At 42.6% G+C, this 19,988-nt stretch overlaps 1 protein-coding gene across 1 annotated transcript; it reads left to right on the forward strand.

Moving 5' to 3' along the window:
• Positions 1–6,381: 6,381 nt before the first annotated feature.
• On the forward strand, positions 6,382–7,314 carry LOC116521904 (olfactory receptor 6C65-like). The gene is given in 4 exon segments (XM_032236541.1): positions 6,382–6,575; positions 6,577–6,657; positions 6,659–6,856; positions 6,858–7,314. Coding segments are annotated over 4 exon segments (930 nt in total).
• Positions 7,315–19,988: the final 12,674 nt, after the last annotated feature.

Here is a 19,988-nt window from a genome sequence, read left to right on the forward strand (position 1 = left end):
GTGCTTAGTCACACCGTATGGGGATTCAGACAACCTCTAATGAGTAGCTAATATCATCCAATAGCATAAATTGCTTGGTATAGATAGATACTAAGTAAATAAGGAGACCCAAAGGATTTACTCTGCTAGTCATTGCTGACAGTAGGGGCCGATGCTCATCCTCATTTCAAGGTCATTGAGCTAGCACTATCCAAAGACATTTCCGTGGTCATGTGAGCAGTATGATATCCCAAAGTGCTGTTACCTTCCCACCAAAGTGGTACCCATTTATCTATTCACATTTGCATGTTTTCGAATTGCTTGGTTGGCAGGAGTTGGGATGAGGATGGGAGCTCATCCCGTCATATGGTGCTTGGATCTCCAAACTGGGGTTCCCAGCTTTCCAGCCAAAAAGCCCAGCACCTTAATGCTCAGCCCCGCACCAAGTGAGGTAATACTATTACTCTGTAAAGCCTTAGTAAGATTTTCTAGAATACTGCATCCAGTTTTGGTTACCACACTATAAAAAAGATGCTAAGACTCTAGAAAAAGTGAAAAGGAAAGCAACCAGGATGGTTAGGGAACTGGAGACTAAAACATATGAAGAACGGTTGCAGGAACTGGGTAATCTAGTGAAGAGAAGGACCCAGGGGAGACATGATAGCAGTCTTCCAATATTTGAGGAGCTGCTCCAGAGAGGAGGGGGTCAAACTGTTTTCCAAGGCACCCGAAGGCCAGATGAGGAATAATGGATTAAAACTGACCAAGCATAGATTCAACCTAGAAATAAGGATAAATTTTCTGACAGTGAGAACAATCAACCGATGGAACATTAGTTGCCTTCAGAAGTTATAGGAGCTTCATCACTGGAGGCTTTCGGGAAAAGATTGGACTGCCATTTGCCAGAAATGGTGTTGGGTCTCCTGCTTGGGTGAGGTTGGACTAGATGACCTACAAGGTCCCTTCCAACTCTGTTAATTTAATCTCATCTAATCCCGCCCCTTATAGATAGAAGTTGACCCAAGCAATAGTCTAAATAAGCATATTCACAACTACATATCTGAAATTGTTTGCTCCAGAATGACATATGCATGCATCACACCAAAGTAAATAACTTTTAAGGTATGCTCTGGAAGGGCAAGATGATCCAAAGTTCATTAGTGGAACATATCTTGGTCCATCAAAATATAATTCAGTTTAGGTGAAAGGCATATTAAATAAAATAAGTCTATATTGTTTGACTTCAGGAAGAGCTATTCCCCAATCTTGAACATTAAGTGAAGAGGAAGGATTTACACTCAAGAAGGGATATGTGGATCTGCTTAATATCTATTAGAGGATGCTCTCAAAAGCTTCTATCTGGAGTCTACAACTTTTAACTGATTGTGGTGATGGAGAAGTAACTTGAAGGATCTTCAATTTTTCTGTAGCTAAGAACTTCAAACAGTATCCCTTAGGGACATCAGTATGGTATCTCTCGGCTGTTTGTAGTAAACTATTTTTTTTCTCAGCTTCTCCTGGCTGTCAACTGCAGATCCTACAGAAAGAAGCATTTCTCTGAAGGACTCAGGAAGAGCTGCTAACTTCATATCACCACATGCTTACAAACACCATTTAGTCCTTGCATCTGAATCACAGTACAATCTTAGTGTTTAATATCCAAAGAGTCTTCAACCAAGATTTGGTCAAGAGAAATCCATGGACACATGGATTTTGAGGTGCCTAGATTATTCATTCCGTACCAAGATTATTCCTTTTCTTTAGTACTGTTATTTTCTTAGAAGGGCAAAGATTTGTTTGCTTTTAGGGAGTCAATCAATTGAAGGAACTTTTTTTTAAAAGACAATAGTAATCTACTATTATTTATTTATTTGCTTTTTTAAAAACCCATCTTTGTTACTTTAGAAGTAACTCAAAGTGAAGTCTTCTTTAAATGTACCCAGAACTTTCTAAGATTTTTTTCCCCTATAATATTTGAAATATATCCATGTCCTTTCAGTGTCTGTAAGATTTTGATTTCCTTTTTTGGGGGAAGCTGAGGGAGAAATTACTCTGATTCCCATTTTCTAGGTGGATTTATTGAATTTAACCTAATGTAAAATATGTAGGAGAAGGAATAGCAGAACCTGGGTGGGACATTAAAAGAGGGATCAGTCTTGAATTTCATTCATAGCCATAAGTGAGTTAAGTCCAATCTTTCTTGAGTACCATTGACCCTTATCTAATTATAGGCAGGTTCTAACTGTTAGTTGAGAAGATTTCTTTGTTTACATACATACATACATACATACATACATACATACATACATGTTTGTTTTTATTGTACATTTTCCATTTATTCTACAACACAATTTCAATTTTGTAACAATAGTATACTGGTTGTATCAAGTCCTTTGTAAATATATATGTGGTGTTATACACCCTAATCATAACCTTTATTCTCTTAATCATATAGTATGATCTCTTTTTAAATACATCATATTCTACAACATAGTTATGTCTATGATTTCCATTGTTGTGCCATCCTCTATACCTTTATCACTCTATACATTTTAATATATCACATACAGTCTGATAATGCTGTTATTTACAATATGTATTCTTATGCATATTTTTATACCTATATTTGTTTCTACTTTATTAATCTTCTTTCAAGTTGAGAAGATTTCTGTGCATAGGTTCTTAGCATTAAATGCTAAGCCTTGCAGGGACAGTGAAGGGTGTAACATGTTCACACTGGTGGAATGGGACTGGGTGTTTGTTAATGTGATTGGGTTAGGCATATTTTTTCTTTGTCTTTGTTGTGAGTTGTATTGTGTTGGGGTGTGTATGTGTGCACAGAAGGAGCTCAGCCAATCTCATTGTATGTATGTTGTGCACTGACAATAAATAATTATTGTTATTATTATTAAATCAGTTTACAAGGACCTTCACTTGAGGACCTGGTCTTTCACACCTGACAAAATTACATTTCAGTCATCGCATTTCTTTTCTGGATTTTATAAAACTGTGTCTTATAGTTTACAAGGAATGCTTAAAATTCTATAGCAATTTGGAAAAATAGCTACAGTTAGTTAAGTGTAAATAGAAAGTATTGCATGCTTCCCAATAATTGAGCAATGATTATAAATGGATCCAAAACCCTGGCTTGAAAATTGCATCATAGGAAGGGAAATGAAAGAATGTTATGGAGCAGATGGACTGGATTTTTATAATATAGTACAGTCAACATCAAATGATAATCTGTGTTTTTTTTCCTGTGCTTGGTTTTACTGTCATCATAATCCAATATTTCAGATATAGATCTGAATTGGAGATCTGATCTGTCATTCTTCCATACCCAAGAAAATAAGTTGTTGAAATTATTGTCTAAGTAATTGCTATATTTTCCTTTAAAAAAGGTCACATTTATGTCTGTAAAAGGCAAAATGTTGGAGGACTTGATTTAGGGAAAGGACACATATGAGCATATGAGGGCAGCTGATACAAATGTCGAACTGAGAAAGATTTCTGCACCCACATTCCTAACCTTTACAATATCAAAAAACCTGCCAAAGAATGAGGAGAGAAAATATCACATAGATGAATTAATGTTCATCATTTTTTTGTGATGAGACATTAGGCTGAAGAGGGATTGCGTGGTCATCTGAATTTGAAAAAAAAAACAAGAGTCAATATCTAGACTCATGAATCAGTAGTTGAGTAGAAGTCAATCAACTAATAGCAAGAGTCATATCTACACTCATGAACCAGTAGTTGGGCAGAAGTCAATCAACTAATAGCAAGCATCAGTATCTACACTAATTAATCAATAGTTGGGCAGAAGTCAATCAATTAATAGCAAGAGTCAATACCTACACTCATGAATCAGTAGTTGAGTAGAAGTCAATCAATTAACAGCCAGAGTCAATATCTCCTCATGAATGAGTAGTTGGGCAGAAGTCAATCAACTAATAGCAATCATCAATATCTCCACTCATTAACCAATAGTTGTGTAGACATCAATCAATTAAAAGCAAGAGCCAATATCTACACTCATGAACCATTAGTTGGGCAGAAGTCAATCAACTATAGCAAGCATCAGTATCTACACTAATTAATCAATAGTTGGGAAGAAGTCAATCAATTAATAGCATGCGTCAATACCTACACTCATGAATCAGTAGTTGAGCCGAAGTCAATCAACTAATAGCAAGCACCAATATCTCCACTCATTAACCAATAGTTGTGTAGAGGTCAATCAATTAAAAGCAAAAGCCAATATCTACACTCATGAATTAGTAGTTGGGCAGAAGACAATCCATTAACAAGGAATAAACTCAAAGTTATAATGTCTTCCTCTGCAGGTCAGTGTTAGAAGAATAATTCTGGGCCAATCCAGGCTGGTTTTACCTAAGGATGACACTGCTTGAAAAGGGCAATGCTTATTCAAGAACATAAAAGGCAGCGATCAAAGGTAAGCTCCAGTTGGAAGTCTTGAAGTTGGGGGTATTTTAGGGAAAATAGCACTTCGTGTTTTGAAGTGTTTATCTTTGGCAAATTCCTCTAATGTGTAGTTTACCTGCCCTCTTTGTGTGTGTCCCTAAAAGCCTAAAATGTAGTGTATATGGGAGGTTGTGACCCTTCGAGAGCTGTAGGCAAGTAAATTTCATTTTAATGTATGTTGATTAGTGTGCATTTAATGTGACAATGAAGTTATTCTAAGTCTAAGCCATATACCCTAAAGGATTTTTCTGGTTATCTTTCTTTCAAATTAATGTTTGGTTTGGTTTAGTTTGGTTTAGTTTAGTTTAGTTTACCATGTTTTCCTGAAAATAAGACAGGGTCTTATTTTCTTTTGACCCCCGAAATAAGCACTTGTCCTTATTTTCGGGGAGGTCTTATTACTTTGAGGTGCAGGAGGTGGTGAGTGTACTCACTTCATGGTTACTGCTGTGTTGTAATATTTTGGAGGAGGGCTTTTTTTTGGAGGAGGGCTTATATTAGCGCATGCGCTCAAAAGCCTGATCGGGCTTATTATCTGGGGAGGTCTTATTTTCAGGGAAACAGAGTAGTTTATTGTCATTGCACCTTGTACAACGAAATTAAATGCCATTTTCAGGTCCATTACAACTATACAAAATAAAACACAAAGATTCATATTTCATATTCTACACAATTGAATTGAAAACCCGGCATTGCATTAATATTGCACTAATTCATATTGTCTATGGGGATTCTCAGTCTTCCAGGTCATGGTTGTCCCAAAGGTGTTTTTCAAGAGGCAACTCGACTTTCGGACCAGAAAGTCCAGTTGCCTCTTGAAAAACACCTTTGGGACTTTGAAATGAATGCAATTTCAACCTGACAATGCTGACTCAATTGACCGTTAATGTCAACTCTTTGTGTTGTCATGGTAGAAAGGAGGGGGAGTATACCCACACATACTGTCAGCATGAAGTGGGATCTCAGATTCCTGCAGCCGGCTTGAGAGGGGTGCATATTACAGGGAAATGTGATCTATGACACAGACTGAGGAAAGGGAAGGAACAGGGGTAAAGTTCAGAAGAAAGTCAAACAAAGCACAGGCTTGACTGCGAACAGGTATTGCCTAATGGAGCACCTAATAAATTGCTGATTTTGTATTAAAAACTTGGCTCGATAATTATGAATTAATTAAGGCATTGTTAGGAAATTTGACAGATAAGCAATTTTGCTAGATTGTATTGACAGATTATGTTGTTGATTCAAGGAGTTTGTGGGGAATGCTTGAATAACTGATTTCTAAATTTATTTTCTTCCCACCTCAACTTTCCAATAAATATCCTGAATCGCTGGTTGCACGATTTGGGATATTGGCCTAGTTTCAGATTCTTAAACAATAAAAGCTCATTTAATTCACCAAAGGGTATGTTAAAATATTCATGACCGGGAGAGACATGGGAACAAGGCCAGTCAATGAATAGGTGTAGGTTGCTCCTGGTTCGACCTGGATCAGGCGAACTGGTAGTGGCAGTGGCAAGAGGCTCCACCCACCTGCCCAGATGCTTCTGCGCATGTGGGAGTGTACACTAGCATGAGCGAACCGGTAGCCCCGGGATTTGCAACCTACCACTGGTGCAGGGAATTGAAACAGAAACTTAAGAAGAAAGTAGTCTGCTTCTATGAGAAGTAAACTAGCACTCTGTCTGGGCTTCTCTGCCGAAATGAAGCTAACTGCTGGTGTTTGCCTGTAACTCTCTGCCTTGTGTTTACTTGGAATGACCACCTGTTGGTATTGTACATTTATTCATCTATTCTTATGTATATGAAGAAGTTAATGAATTCAGCTGAATCAGTTATCTCTTTGTGCTTCTGGATTTGAATTTATGCAACAAACTCTAACAGGGTTTATGTCTGCAGATTGCTCACAACCAAGATAACATGGACAACCAAACCAAGACTGAGGAGATCATACTGCTAGGATTTACTGAAAGTCACCAGCCTGAGATCCTTCTATTTGCCCTTTTCTTGGTCATGTACCTGATGGCCATGGCTGGAAATGTTCTGATTGTTATTATCACCCTTGTGGATCTCCATCTCAGGACCCCCATGTATTATTTCCTCAGGAATTACGCCATTGGAAATCGGATACACTTCAGCGGTCATCCCCAAAGCTTTGATCAATTTGGCGTCGGGGAAGAGAACCATCTCTTACGGGGTGTATCAGCCAACTGTTTTTTTATTTCTTTTTGGGCACTACAGATTTTTTCCTGCTGACGGTTATGTCCTTTGACCGCTACGTGGCCATCTGTAACCCTTTAAGATACACCACCATCATGAGCCAAGGTGTTTGCACTTGGATGGTGCTGATCTCTTGGGTAGCGGGATTTGTCTTGATTTTTGGCCAAACCGTATTTCGCGCAGTTCCCCATCTGTGGCTCAAACATCATCGATCACTTTTTCTGCGACAGTAAACCACTGATGAAGCTTCTCTGTGGGGACACCCGTCTCCTGAAGCTCGTTGGCTTCATCCTTTCCATTTTTTCGCTTCTAGGAACTTTAGCGATCACCACAGTATCCTACACAATCATCATTTCCACCATCCTTCGCATCCCAACAGCTGCAGGGAGGAAAAAGGCCTTCTCCACCTGCGCCTCCCACATCATCGTGGTCTCTGTCACATATGGGAGTTGCATCTCTATGTACCTCATCCCCGAGGAAAGTGAAGGGAAAAATTTCAACAATGCCGTGGCCGTTCTCAACAATGTGGTTTGTCCCCTCATGACCCCGTTTGTCTACACTCTGAGGAACAAGCAGGTCAAAGATGCTTTGAAAGACGCCTTGGGCTGCAAGAGGACAACTCGTAAAATATGAGGAACGTCAACCTACTTGAAAGAGGAAAACAAAAAAAGGATAGAATGAATGTGGACGAGTAAAAATAAATTGGTGAGCTTGTTGAGCCTGTGATTGATTGATTGATCAGCTGCCTATGTAATTGGTGGTGAGGGTAAGGGGGATTAAATGTTTTATTTAATTTAATTTAATAATACAATTTCATTGTATTTATTTTGTACAATAACAATAAAGATTATACTTATACTTACACTATATTGCCAAAGTATTCGCTTAGCCATCCAAATAATCAGAATCAGGTGTTCCAATCACTTCCGTGGCCACAGGTGTATAAAATCAAGTTACCTAGGCATGCAGACTGTTTTTACAAACATTGGTGAAAGAATGGGTCGCTCTCAGGAGCTCAGTGAATCCCAGCGTGGAACTGTGATAGGATGCCACCTGTGCAACAAATCCAGTTGTGAAATTTCATCCTCCTAAATATTCCACAGTCAACTGTCAGCTGTATTATAAGAGCGTGGAAGTGTTTGGGAACGACAGCAACTCAGCCACAAAGTGGTAGGCCCCGTAAACTCATCCAACATCAGTGTGCGACCTCACAAATGCTCTTCTGGAAGAATGGTCAAAAATTCCCATCAACACACTCCTGAACCTTGTGGACAGCCTTCCCAGAAGAGTTGAAGGTGTTAGCTGCAAAGGGTGGACCGACGTCATATTGAACCCTATGGATTAGGAATGGGTGTCACTTACAGTAAGTTCATATGCGAGTAAATGCAGGTGAACGAATACTTTTGGTAGTATAGTGTATATTGGAAGTTTTGGAAACTAGTTCAATGCAACTAGTTCATTGCATTCTTAATGCATCCTTACATTAAAACAGATTTAGCTTATCTAGTGGTGTTTCCTGCCTGTCTACCTCACAAGGTTGAAATCCATCTTGCAAATCTGAAATTACATGTTTCTCCCCCCCCCCCATTCCCTTTACAGGTTAAGAAACTAGGGAAGGTCTCTCTTGGCCCACCCACACTCCTGCTCAGCTAGGTTTTAATTGACTGTTCTCTTGCCTATGCCCTCTCTTCAGATTGTTTCCCATTTACTATTACACTTAGATAAACTTTAAAGAGGAAGAGGAAGTTTAAACAGAAGAGGCACGATTAGAATTAATATTGTTTCCCTTGAAGACAGCATTCATTACATGAATGTTCAGAACTCAACTTTGGGCCCTAGGTAACGAAATGAAATTCAACAGTGAAAAAGTAGGATTCTACATTTAGGCAAATAGACAGGTATAGCATAGATCAGGGCTGAGTTTGACACCCTGGTGTACATGGTACCCAGAGCAATAGTAATTGTGAGTGGGATCTTGGAGTCCTAGTGACAACCATTTAAATATGAGCCAGCAGTGTGCAGCAGCTGCCAAAAAAGCCAACACAGTTCTAGGCTGCATAAACAGAGGGATAGAATCAAGATCACGTGAAGGGTTAATACCACTTTATAATGCCTTGGTAAGGCCACACTTGGAATACTGCATCCATTTTTGGCCACCAGTATATAAAAAAAGATGTTGAGACTCTAGAAAGAGTGCAGAGAAGAGCAACAAAGATGATGAGGGGATTGGAGACTAAAACATATGAGGAACAGTTGCAGGAACTGGGTATGTCTAGTCTAGTGAAGAGAAGGACCAGGGGAGACATGACAGCAATCTTCCAATATTTGAGGGTCTGCCACAGAGAGGAAGGAGTCAAGCTATTTTCCAAAGCACCTGAAGGCCAAACAAGAAACAATGGATGGAAACTGACCAAGGAGAGATTCAACCTAGAAATAAGGAGGAACTTTCCAACAGTGAGAACAATCAACCAATGGAACAGAAGTTGCCTTCAGAAGTTTTGGGAGCCTTATCACTAGAGGCTTTCAAGAAGAGACTGGACTGCCATTTGTCAGAAATGGTGTAGGGTCTTCTGCTTGAGTGGGGGGGGAGGGGTTGGACTAGATGACCTATAAAGTACCTTCCCAGTCTGTTAATCTGTAATCTGTATTCTCCAAAGCACCTGAGGGTAGGACAAGAAGCAATGGGTGGAAACTAATCAAGGAGAGAAGCAACCTAGAATTAAGGAGAAATTTCCTGATAATTCAGTGGAACAACCTGCCTCCAGAAGTTGTGAATGCTCCAATGCTGGACGTTTTTAAGGAGAGATTTGACAGCCATTTGTCTGAAATGGCATAAAGTTTCCTGACAGCATTCTAGAAGACTTCCAAGGTAATTTCCAACTCTGTCATTCTGAATAGTTTTAGAACAACCAGTAGAGGGCGACAAAGACCAGACCAAGCCCAGAGAGCCCAAGTATCTCAAAATATGTCCCTCATTTTTCTAGTACAGGAATGTAGTTATCAAAGTGATGGTGAAGCAATTTTCTCAATGAGATCTGAAGGCATGCCATTGTTTTTTTCTTTCTTTTGCCTTGCATCCTTTGAAGGTCCACTTGCAACACTCACAGGAGTTGGAAGATGCTGCTTTGTGTGAATTGTGCATGCAGAGAAAGTTCCTGGGCTTCCATTTAGAAGCTAGCATAGCAATAGAACGTAGACTTATATGTCACTTCCATAGTGCGTCACAGCCTATTGCCCCCAACAATCCTGGTCCTTATTTTACCGACCTCAGAATGATGGTAGGCTGAGTCAACTTTGAGTTGGTCAGGATCAAACTGCTGGGAGTGAGCAGTGAATTAGCCTGCAATGCTGCATTCTAACAAGGTAAGTTTGAACCAGTTCGGGCGAACAGGTAGTTAAGATTCTGTGCAGTTTGGCAATCCGGCAAATCCCACCACTGGCTGGCCCTGCCCCTGCTCATTTTTCAGCCTGTATTTCAGGCCATTTTCAGGCTGTTTTTCAGGCCATTGTTGGCCTAGGAAACAGCCCAAAAGAGCAAAAACAACCTGAAAATGCCCCCCAACCAGCCTGAAAATGACCTGAAAAACAGGTGGTGGCGGGGCCAGCCAGTGGTGGGATTAGCCGCAACCTGCTGAATCCTACCTCTGCCTTTGAGGCGAGTGGCCAGGAGGTGGGACAGAGTGTGATGAGTGATGTCACCCACCAAGTCACATGACCATGGGTAGGCCACGCCTCCCCAGCCAGAGAACCAGTTGTTAAGTTATTTAACTCCCACCACTGATTCTGACCCCATAGCCACTAAGGCTCTTCATCCCTCCCCCCTCACTCATAAACATCAGCTAACCTGAAGCACTGCTTAGAAACTCTGCATTGACCTAATAGGTATAACACCAGCTGCAACTTATTTTAATAAAAACAGAGCCAAAGTTATCCCTTGTGTTAGGAATATAATCTAACGGTTGGGTTGGCAATATATAATCATGTAACAAAGTTGTACCTGCTTCTTTAAATCATACTGTAAAATGTGATTATAGCAATAGCAGTTAGACTTAATACCGCTTCATAGGGCTTCCAGCCTCTCTAAGTGGTTTATAGAGTCAGCATATTGCCCCCAACAATCCGGTCCTCATTTCACCCACCTCGGAAGAATGGAAGGCTGTGTCAACCCTGAGCCGGTGAGATTTGAACAGCCGAACTGCTGAACTGCAGTCAGCTGAAGTAGCCTGCAGTGCTGCATTTAACCACTGCGCCACCTCGGCTCTTGGTTGCTGTTTTCCTCAATCAACCATAAGAGGGAGCCAGAACGACTGTTAGTTCTCTCTATTTGTTAGATGCTGGGCTGATCTGATCTGAGTGTTTTGGAAGCTGGCTGTTAGAAAGTGCCGTGAGCTATTGTAAGTTTGCAACTGCTAGCAAACTTTGAGTACTGAACTGATTATATGATACTGGACTATGTTATTGGATTATCCCTTAACTGAAAGACATTGATGACTGACTGTCTTCTCCGTGTATGCCTTGGACTGTTTGATGGACTCTGATACCTTATTTCCACGAAAGTAAAAGCCTATTTAAACTGCAGTGTCTCTGTATGCTGGTTTGTGTGTTCTCCAACAAAACTCTCACAACACTTCTCTGAACGTACTTGCTCTCCCAATGGGGAGCTTACCTAACACCTTGTATGGAGGTTGCAGATGAAGAGGGAAGAATGTAAGCATCTCAGATGCTGCAATCCTAATGCAAACTTGTCCACACACAAGCTCATCCAATCTCACTCCTGGATTTACAGTATTGTGCACTATACAATTCTATGGAGGGATGTGGTGGCTCAGTAGCTAAGACGCTGAGCTTGTCGATCAGAAAGGCTGGCAGTTTGGCGGTTTGAATCCCCAGTGCCACGTAACGGAGTGAACTCCTGTTACTTGTCCCAGCTTCTGCCAACCTAGCATTTTGAAAGCACTTTAAAAATGCAAGTAGAAAAATAGGAACCACCTTTGGTGGGAAGGTAACAGCGTTCCATGCACCTTCTGCATTTAGTCATGCCGGCCACATGACCACGGAGACGTCTTCAGACAGCACTGGCTCTTTGGCTTTGAAATGGAGATGAGCACTGCCCCTAGAGTCGGGACCGACTAGCACGTATGTGCAAGAGGACCTTTACCTTTTACCTATGCTATTCTATGCTAAGTTGAACCTTCCCCCCCCCCTTAAAAGTGGGGGAAAATTTAGGTGCGTCTTATAGACCAAATATGGGCATTTTCGGCCTCCTGAACCTCTCTGTACATTGCCTTTTCACCTTTGCTGGCCCCAGAAGCACTCTGCAGTGCTCCACACATCCCGTTTTTCCCAAAACCACACATTTTGGTGAAAATGGGCCTGATTTGGCAAAAAAAAAAAAAACAGAGTGCAGAGCACTGCAGAGTGTCTGGGGACCAGGAGGGTGAAAATGTGACGCGCAGAGGCAAAAAAGTATTCTTATTTTCCTCCTGTAAATGTAGGTGTGTTTATAGTCTGGTGCGTATAATCCAAAAAATACGGTAATGTGTAGGGGTGGTCCTTGACTTACATCAGTCCATTCAGAGACCCTTTGAAGATACAACAACACTGCAAAAAAAAAAGGGACTTATGACTGATTTTCACACTCGTGGTCAGGAAATTCCAAATGCGATGAATTGTCCTCACTGTCAGGAAGTTTCTCCTTAATTTCAGGGATCTTTACTTGATTAGTTTCTAACCATTGTTTCTTTAGGTGCTTTGGAGAATAGGTTGACCCCCTTCCTCTTTGTGGCAGCCCCTCAAATACTGAAATATTGCTATCATGTCCCCCTAGTCCTTCTTTCTCTAGATGAGCTACTCCCAAACGTGACCCGACAAATGTGCGCACGACAAAAGCGCGCTGACAAAACTGCAGGGCTAAAACCGCGATGTCATCAACACGCCGACAACAGCGCGCCAACAACAGCACACCGACAACAGCATGCTGACAACAGCGCGCCGACAGAAGCGCGATTTAAGTTAAGGTAAGGGTTAAGAGCCGAGGTGGCACAGTGGTTAGGGTGCAATACTGCAGGCCACTTCAGCTGACTGTTATCTGCAGTTCAGCAGTTCAAATCTCACCGGCTCAAGGTTGACTCAGACTTCCATCCTTCCGAGGTGGGTGAAATGAGGACCCAGACTGTGGGGCGATATGCTGACTCTGAAACCGCTTAGAGAGGGCTGAAAGCCCTATGAAGCGGTATATAAGTCTAACTGCTATTGCTATTGCTATCAGGGTCAGGTTTAGGGTTAGGGTTAGGTTTAGGTGTAGGGTTAGGGTTAGGGTTAGGATTAGGGTTAGGTTTAGAGCGCGCTTCTGTCGGCGCGCTCATTCGCGGCATGGTTTAGAACTCGCAGTTTTGTCACTGCGGTTTCGTGGGCGCGCTTTTGTCGGTTGGCCCTTTGTCGGTGAACCACTCCCAAATCTGCAACCGTTCTTCATATGTTTTAGCCTCCAGGTTTTAATCGTCTTAGTTGCTCTTCTTTGCACTTTCTACAGACTCTCATCCAGAGGTGATATTCAGCCCGTTGGGACTGGTTCAGGTGAACCAGTAGCGGATATTTTAATTGGTTCAGAGAACCGGCAAATACCACCTCTTGCTGGCCCCCTCCCCGCCGCTTCCAGGAGCGGTTCCCAGGAGTCTTCATGGAGGCTTGCTGGTTCCTAAAGGGGGGTGGGAGTGGGTGCAGTGCCCCCACCCTTTTTTTGCTCCCAGGAGGTTGCAGGGGGCACAGGGGAGTCTTCAAGGGAGAAAGAAGAAAGAAGAAAGAAAGAAGAAAGAAAGAAAGAAAGAAAGAAAAGAAAGAAAGAAGAAAGAAAGAAGAAGAAAGGAGAAAGAAAGAAGCAGAAAGTAAGGAAGGAAGAGAGGGAAGGGGGAAGGAAGAAAGAAAGAAAGAAAGAAAGGGAGGGAGAAGAGAAAGAAAGAAGCAGAAAGGAAGGAAGGAGGGAGGGAGGGAAGAGGGAAGGGAGAAAGAAAGCGAGGGAAAAGAGAAAGAAAAAGGGAGGGAAGGGAGAAAAAGGGAAGGAAGGGAAGGGAAAGTGAATTAGATATGGATGGATAAACAGATAGAGGGAGGGAGGAGAGAAAAAGGAGAGAAAGAAGGACCCTAAAACCTGGCACTAGAGGCAGCTTCAGAGGATGCTTTGAAACAGCACAGCAATCCAGGGCTGGAAGGGACCTCGGAGGTCATCTAATCCAACCCTCTGCTCCAGCAGCAGACCAAATATCATCTTGGTTATTTTGGTGCCTCTAACACAGAGGAGAAATTCCCAGAAATCCCCTGCCCCCCCTAGTTAAAAAAAAAAACACCTAGAGCAAAAACTTGATGCAGTATTAAAAAGTATAGAAAAGGGGGGCTGGGTATTGTTTAATGGATTGCCAAATTGGCAAAATTGACTGTTATATTGGCCATGCCTGGCCACGCCCACCAAGCCATGCCCACCAAGCCACGCCCACCAAGCAACACCCATAGATCTGATAGTAAAAAAAAATTGAATGCTACCACTGGCCTCAACATCCTTTTGCTAATGTGGTCAGTAATTATTGCAGTATTCCAGGTGTGGCCTTACCTAAGGCTTTATAAAGTGGTACTAATACGTCATGCGATTTTGATTCTATGCCTCTGTTTATACAACCAAGGATCACATAAGCTTTTTTGGTGGCGGCTGCACACTGCTGGCTCATGTTTAAGTGATTGTTTAAGAGCGAGGGGGCGCAGTGGCTAGAGCGCAGAACTGCAGGCTACTTCAGCTGACTGTTAAGCTGCAGTTGGGCAGTTCAAATCTCACCAGGCTCAAGGTTGACTCAGCCTTCCATCCTTCCGAAGTGGGTAAAATGAGGACCCAGATGATGGGGGCAATATACTGGCTCTGTAAACTGCTTAGAGAAGGCTGTAAAAGCACTATGAAGCGGTATATAAGTCTAAGTGTTATTGCTAAGGATGGAAGGCTGAGTCAACCTTGAGCTGGTGAGAATCAAACTATTCTAACCACTGCACCATTGCCATTAAAGACTACTCACTGAGTATGGTTTGTCTGTCAGTTACAAATAAATCTGGAGGTGATGCTGTCCATATTACTTTTTTTTTTAGCTTACCAGAAGTAGGTTGAGATCTACCTTGTCCAACGTCTTATTGAAATCTAGGTATACCATGTCCACAGCATTCACTGGTCTACTACTTTAATCAGTTTGTGAAAGAATGAACGAAGATTGGTTTGTATGATCTGTTTTAGCTGCTAAATTAAACTTTTAATTTTAAAATTAAAATTCGTTTATTTTTTCTTCACATCTCTTTCTCCTCTTCTCTCCTCTCCTCTTCTTTCTCATCACATCCTATCCCATCCCATCCTATCCTATCTCTCTATCTTCCATTTATCTGTCTGTCTGTCTGTCTGTCTGTTCTCTTTCTCTCCCTCTCTTATTATTATCTATATATATATCTATCTATCTATCTATCTATCTATCTATCTATCTATCTCTATCTATCTCTATCTATCTATCTATCTTTATCTAATCTATCTTCTGTCTGTCTGTCTATCATCTATCTTCTGTCTGTCTGTTATCATCTATCTATCATCTATCTATCTATCTATCTATCTATCTATCTATCTATCTCTATCTCATCTATCTATCTATCTATCTATCATCTATCTTTATCTAATCTATCTTGTCTGTCAGTCTGTCTATCTATTATCTATCTATCTTTATCTAATCTATCTTCTGTCTGTCTGTCTATCATCTATCTATCTGTCTATCTATCTATCTATCTATCTATCTATCTATCTATCTATCTTTATCTAATCTATCTTTTGTGTCTGTTTATCATCTATCTATCTGTCTATCATCTATCTATCTATCTATTTATCTAATCTATTTTGTGTCTGTTTATCATCTATCTATCTATCTATCTATCTATCTATCTATCTATCATCTATCTATCTATCTATCTATCTATCTATCTTTATCTAATCTATCTTCTGTCTGTCTGTCTATCATCTATCTATCTTCTGTCTGTCTGTCTATCATCTATCTATCTATCATATATCTATCTATCTATCTATCTATCTATCTATCTATCTATCTATCTATCTATCTATCTTTCTATCATCTGCCTGTCTGCCTGTCTATGTCTGTCTATCTGTCAGTCAGTCAGTCAGTCAGTCAGTCAGTCTATCTGTCTGTCTTCGGTCGGTCGGTCGGTCGGTCCGTCCGTCCATCCATCCATCCATCCATCCATCCATCCATCCATCCATCCAATCTATCTATTATCTCTTTATCTCTCTATCTCTCTATCCATCATCTCTACTGCTCTATCTTCCTGTGTAGATGTTATCTTTTCCCCACCAGATGGCAGCATCTACATAGGCCTATTCCAGCTTGGAAGGGAAAATGGGCCCAGTCTCTCTAGCCTTTGATAGGGAAGCTACCAAGAAACTAGATTGAGATGGTAGAAAACATTTCTGAATCGGAGGAGGGGGGAGCACAACTTTTTTCCAGATATATTAGGAAATCCGCCTAAGCAGACTAATTATTTCTTTGTGGTATATTTCTAAAATTTTATTCTAGGCTGTTTTGCTCTAGCGTGGCCAGGGTGGGAAGGGCTGCCTTGAGATCACTCATGTTGGAGGCACCTGTGGTGGCCGGAAAGCTCTGTCAGCAAAAATGGAGCTCGGGAGGGCTGCACGCTCCATTTTTGCTGGCAGAGGCACGGCGGGCCAATCCTGTGCTGTTTCCAGGGCAGCCCCGCAGGCCAGATCTAAGCACCCATGGGCTGGATCCGGCCTGCAAGCACTGAGTTTGACACCCATGATCTAGAATGAGGGCAAATTTCTGCATGACTTTGAAAAATCAAGGACGTACTTTCTCCCATTTGAGCCTGTCAGCTGTAGCAGTTAATAGCAATAGCAATAGCAGTATTTGATTTGATTTGATTTGATTGTATTTCTATGCCGCCCTATTCCCAGAGGGACTCAAGGCGGCTCACAAACCAAATAAGGGGAGGGGGATACAAACAGGAAGAAAGACAACAGACACAACAAAACAACAATTTAAAAACAGTCAACAGCCACACAATTCGAGCGGGGCCGGGAACTCATCAGCCCCAGGCCTTTTGGAACAGCCAGGTTTTAAGGGCTTTGCGGAAAGCCTGAAGGGTGGTGAGGGTCCGAATCTCCACAGGGAGCTCGTTCCAGAGGGCCAGAGCAGCCACAGAGAAGGCCCTCCTCCGGGTGGTAGCCAATCGGCATTGGCCAGTAGATGGAATTCGGAGGAGGCCTAGTCTATGCGATCTAATCAGTCTGTTGGAGGTAATTGGCAGCAGGCGATCTCTCAGTACCGAGGTCCAATACCATGAAGGGCTTTATAAGTGATGAATAGCGCCTTGAAGCGTATCCGAAGACCAATAGGCAGCCAGTGCAGCTTGCGGAGGATAGGTGTAACGGGGTGTACTGAGGTGCACCCACAATCACTCGCGCGGCTGCATTCTGGACAAGCTGAAGTCTCCGAATGCTCTTCAAGGACTGCCCCCTGTAGAGCACGTGCAGTAGTCCAGTCTTGAGGTCACAAGGGCACGAGTGACTGTTGCGAGGGCCTCCCGTTCAGGTAGGGACGCAATTGGTGCACCAGGTGAACCTGGGCAAATGCCCCCCTGGTCACAGCCGACAAATGGTGTTCAAAAGTCAGCTGTGGATTCAGGAGGATGACAGCCCAAGTTAGACTTATATACCGCTTCATAGGACTTTCAGCCCTCTCTAAGCGGTTTACAGAGTGAGCATATTGCCCCCACGGTCCTCATTTTACCCACCTTGGAAGGATGGAAGGCTGAGTCAACCCTGAGCCGGTGAGATTTGAACCGCTGAACTGCAGATAACAGTCAGCTGAAGTGGCTGCAGTACAGCACTCTAACCACTGCGCCACCTCGGCTCACAATAAAATGGTGGACCATCCCAAATACGGTTACCTTCCCCAGCAGCTGCAAAGCTCAGCTTGGACAGATTGTCAATCTCCGCTCCAAAAATCTAGGGGCAGGTTCCTGCCAGTTCTAACCTTCTATAGAAGAGGTTCCACAAATCTACCATGCCATTTAGAACCGGTTCCAGCTCCCTCCCCTGCCCGTCTGCACCACGCTTGCCCCGCCCGCCGCTCACTGATTGGCTGGCTAACCAATCACCCCGCTTGCCTCTAAGAGTCCTATCTAAACCTTAAAGTCTTACAGCTGTCAAGTTTGAACACCCCTGGGTTTTTTTTTCTAAAGGGTTAGGGGTGCGAGGGTCTTGTAATTTGACAGCTTTAAGACTTGCGTGCTTCAAATGCCAGAGTTTCTGAGGCAACATTTTGGTTGCTAAGCAAGAGCATTGTTAAGTGAGTATCACCACATTTTACAAGTTGGCCATTCCCACCCAGTCACATGACTGCCAAGCCACTCCCACTCAGTCACATGGCTGGCAAGCCACTCCCAAAAAGCAGGCCACACTTACAGAAGAGGTTCTAAACATTTTTGAAACCCACCACTGCAAAAGTCCCACCGACATTTCTCTCTCTCTCTCTCTCTCTCTCTCTCTCTTCTCTCTCTCTCTCTCTCTCTATCTCTCTCTCTCTCTCTCTCTCTCTCTCTCTCTCTCTCTCTCTCTGGTGTGTTAAAGGTGGCTGGGCTTTTGAAGATTTGTCCTTTGGGATTCCGGGTCAAGCACCTACTTTGTGGGGGGCTTAGAGCTGCTTGCAAAATATAAAAAATTAAATAAAATCAGGAATTGGGGGGTTTTTTTTGGGGGGGGAGGAGGGCGAATGCATCTCAGTTGGTGGCGGAAGGGACCTCAGAGGTTTCTAGCCCAACCCCCTGCTCAACCAGGAGACCCTAGACATTTCAATCATCAATCAATGAGAATAGAGCTGAAGGGACCTTGGAGGTCTTCTAGTCCAACCCGCCTCAACCAGGAGAACGTAGACCATTTCAATTCATCAATCAATGAGAATAGAGCTGGAAGGGACCTTGGAGGTCTTCTAGTCCAACCCCCAGCTTGAGCAGGAGACCTTACACCATTTCAATCAATCAATCAATCAATCAATCAATCAATCAATCAATGAGAATAGAGCTGGAAGGGACCTCGGAGTGTCTTCTAGTCCAACCCCCTGCTCAAACAGGAACCTAGACCATTTCAATCAACCAATCAATCAGAATAGAGCTGGAAGGGGACCTCTGAGGTCTTCTAGTCCAACCCCCTGCTCAAGCAGGACCCCTAGGACCATTTCAATCAATCAATCAATCAATCAATCACTCAATCAATCAGAATAGAGCTGGAAGGGAGCTCAAATGTCTTCTAGCCCAACCCCCCTGCTCAACCAGGAGACCCTAGACCATTTCAATTCATCAATCAATGAGAATAGAGCTGGAAGGGACCTTGGAGGTCTTCTAGTCCAACTCCCTCAACCAGGAGAACGTAGACCATTTCAATTCATCAATCAATGAGAATAGAGCTGGAAGGGACCTGGAGGTCTTCTAGTCCAACCCCCAGCTTGAGCAGGAGACCTTACACCATTTCAATCAATCAATCAATCAATCAATCAATGAGAATAGAGCTGGAAGGGACCTTGGAGGTTTCTAGTCCACCCCCTGCTCAAACAGGAGACCCTAGACCATTTCAATCAACCAATCAATCAGAATAGAGCTGGAAGGGACCTCAGAGGTCTTCTAGTCCAACCCCCGCTCAACCAGGACACCCTAGACCATTTCAATCAATCAATCAATCAATCAATCAATCAATCAGAATAGAGCTGGAAGGGAGCTCAAATGTCTTCTAGCCCAACCCCTGCTCAACCAGGAGACCCTAGACCATTTCAATTCATCAATCAATGAGAATAGAGCTGGAAGGGACCTTGGAGGTCTTCTAGTCCAACCCCCAGCTTGAGCAGGAGACCCTACACCATTTTAGACAGGTGCCTGTCCAGTCTTTTCTTAAAAACCTTCCAGTAATTTTCTCCCATTTGAACCTGTCACCTGTAGCAGTTAAAAAGGGTTCATTCTTGATGAATGATTGGGGGGGGGGGGGGGTATCAATCTTTTGCAGCTGAGCCCACCTCACAGGATTGGTGTGTTGGGAACTGAAGTCAGAGAAGGCTTTGTGGAGACCATCTTGATCTGAATGAGAAGGGCAGAATGGTAACAAGAGCAGAAGATGAGGGCTTGATTTATTAATGGGGGAAACCAGTTTTGCTTAACAACCATGTTATTCAATTCACAGTAGTGATTTGCTTAACAACCTTGGCCAAAAGGATCCT

Source organism: Thamnophis elegans, chromosome Z, assembly GCF_009769535.1.
Source record: "Thamnophis elegans isolate rThaEle1 chromosome Z, rThaEle1.pri, whole genome shotgun sequence".
Lineage (NCBI taxonomy): Eukaryota > Metazoa > Chordata > Lepidosauria > Squamata > Colubridae > Thamnophis > Thamnophis elegans.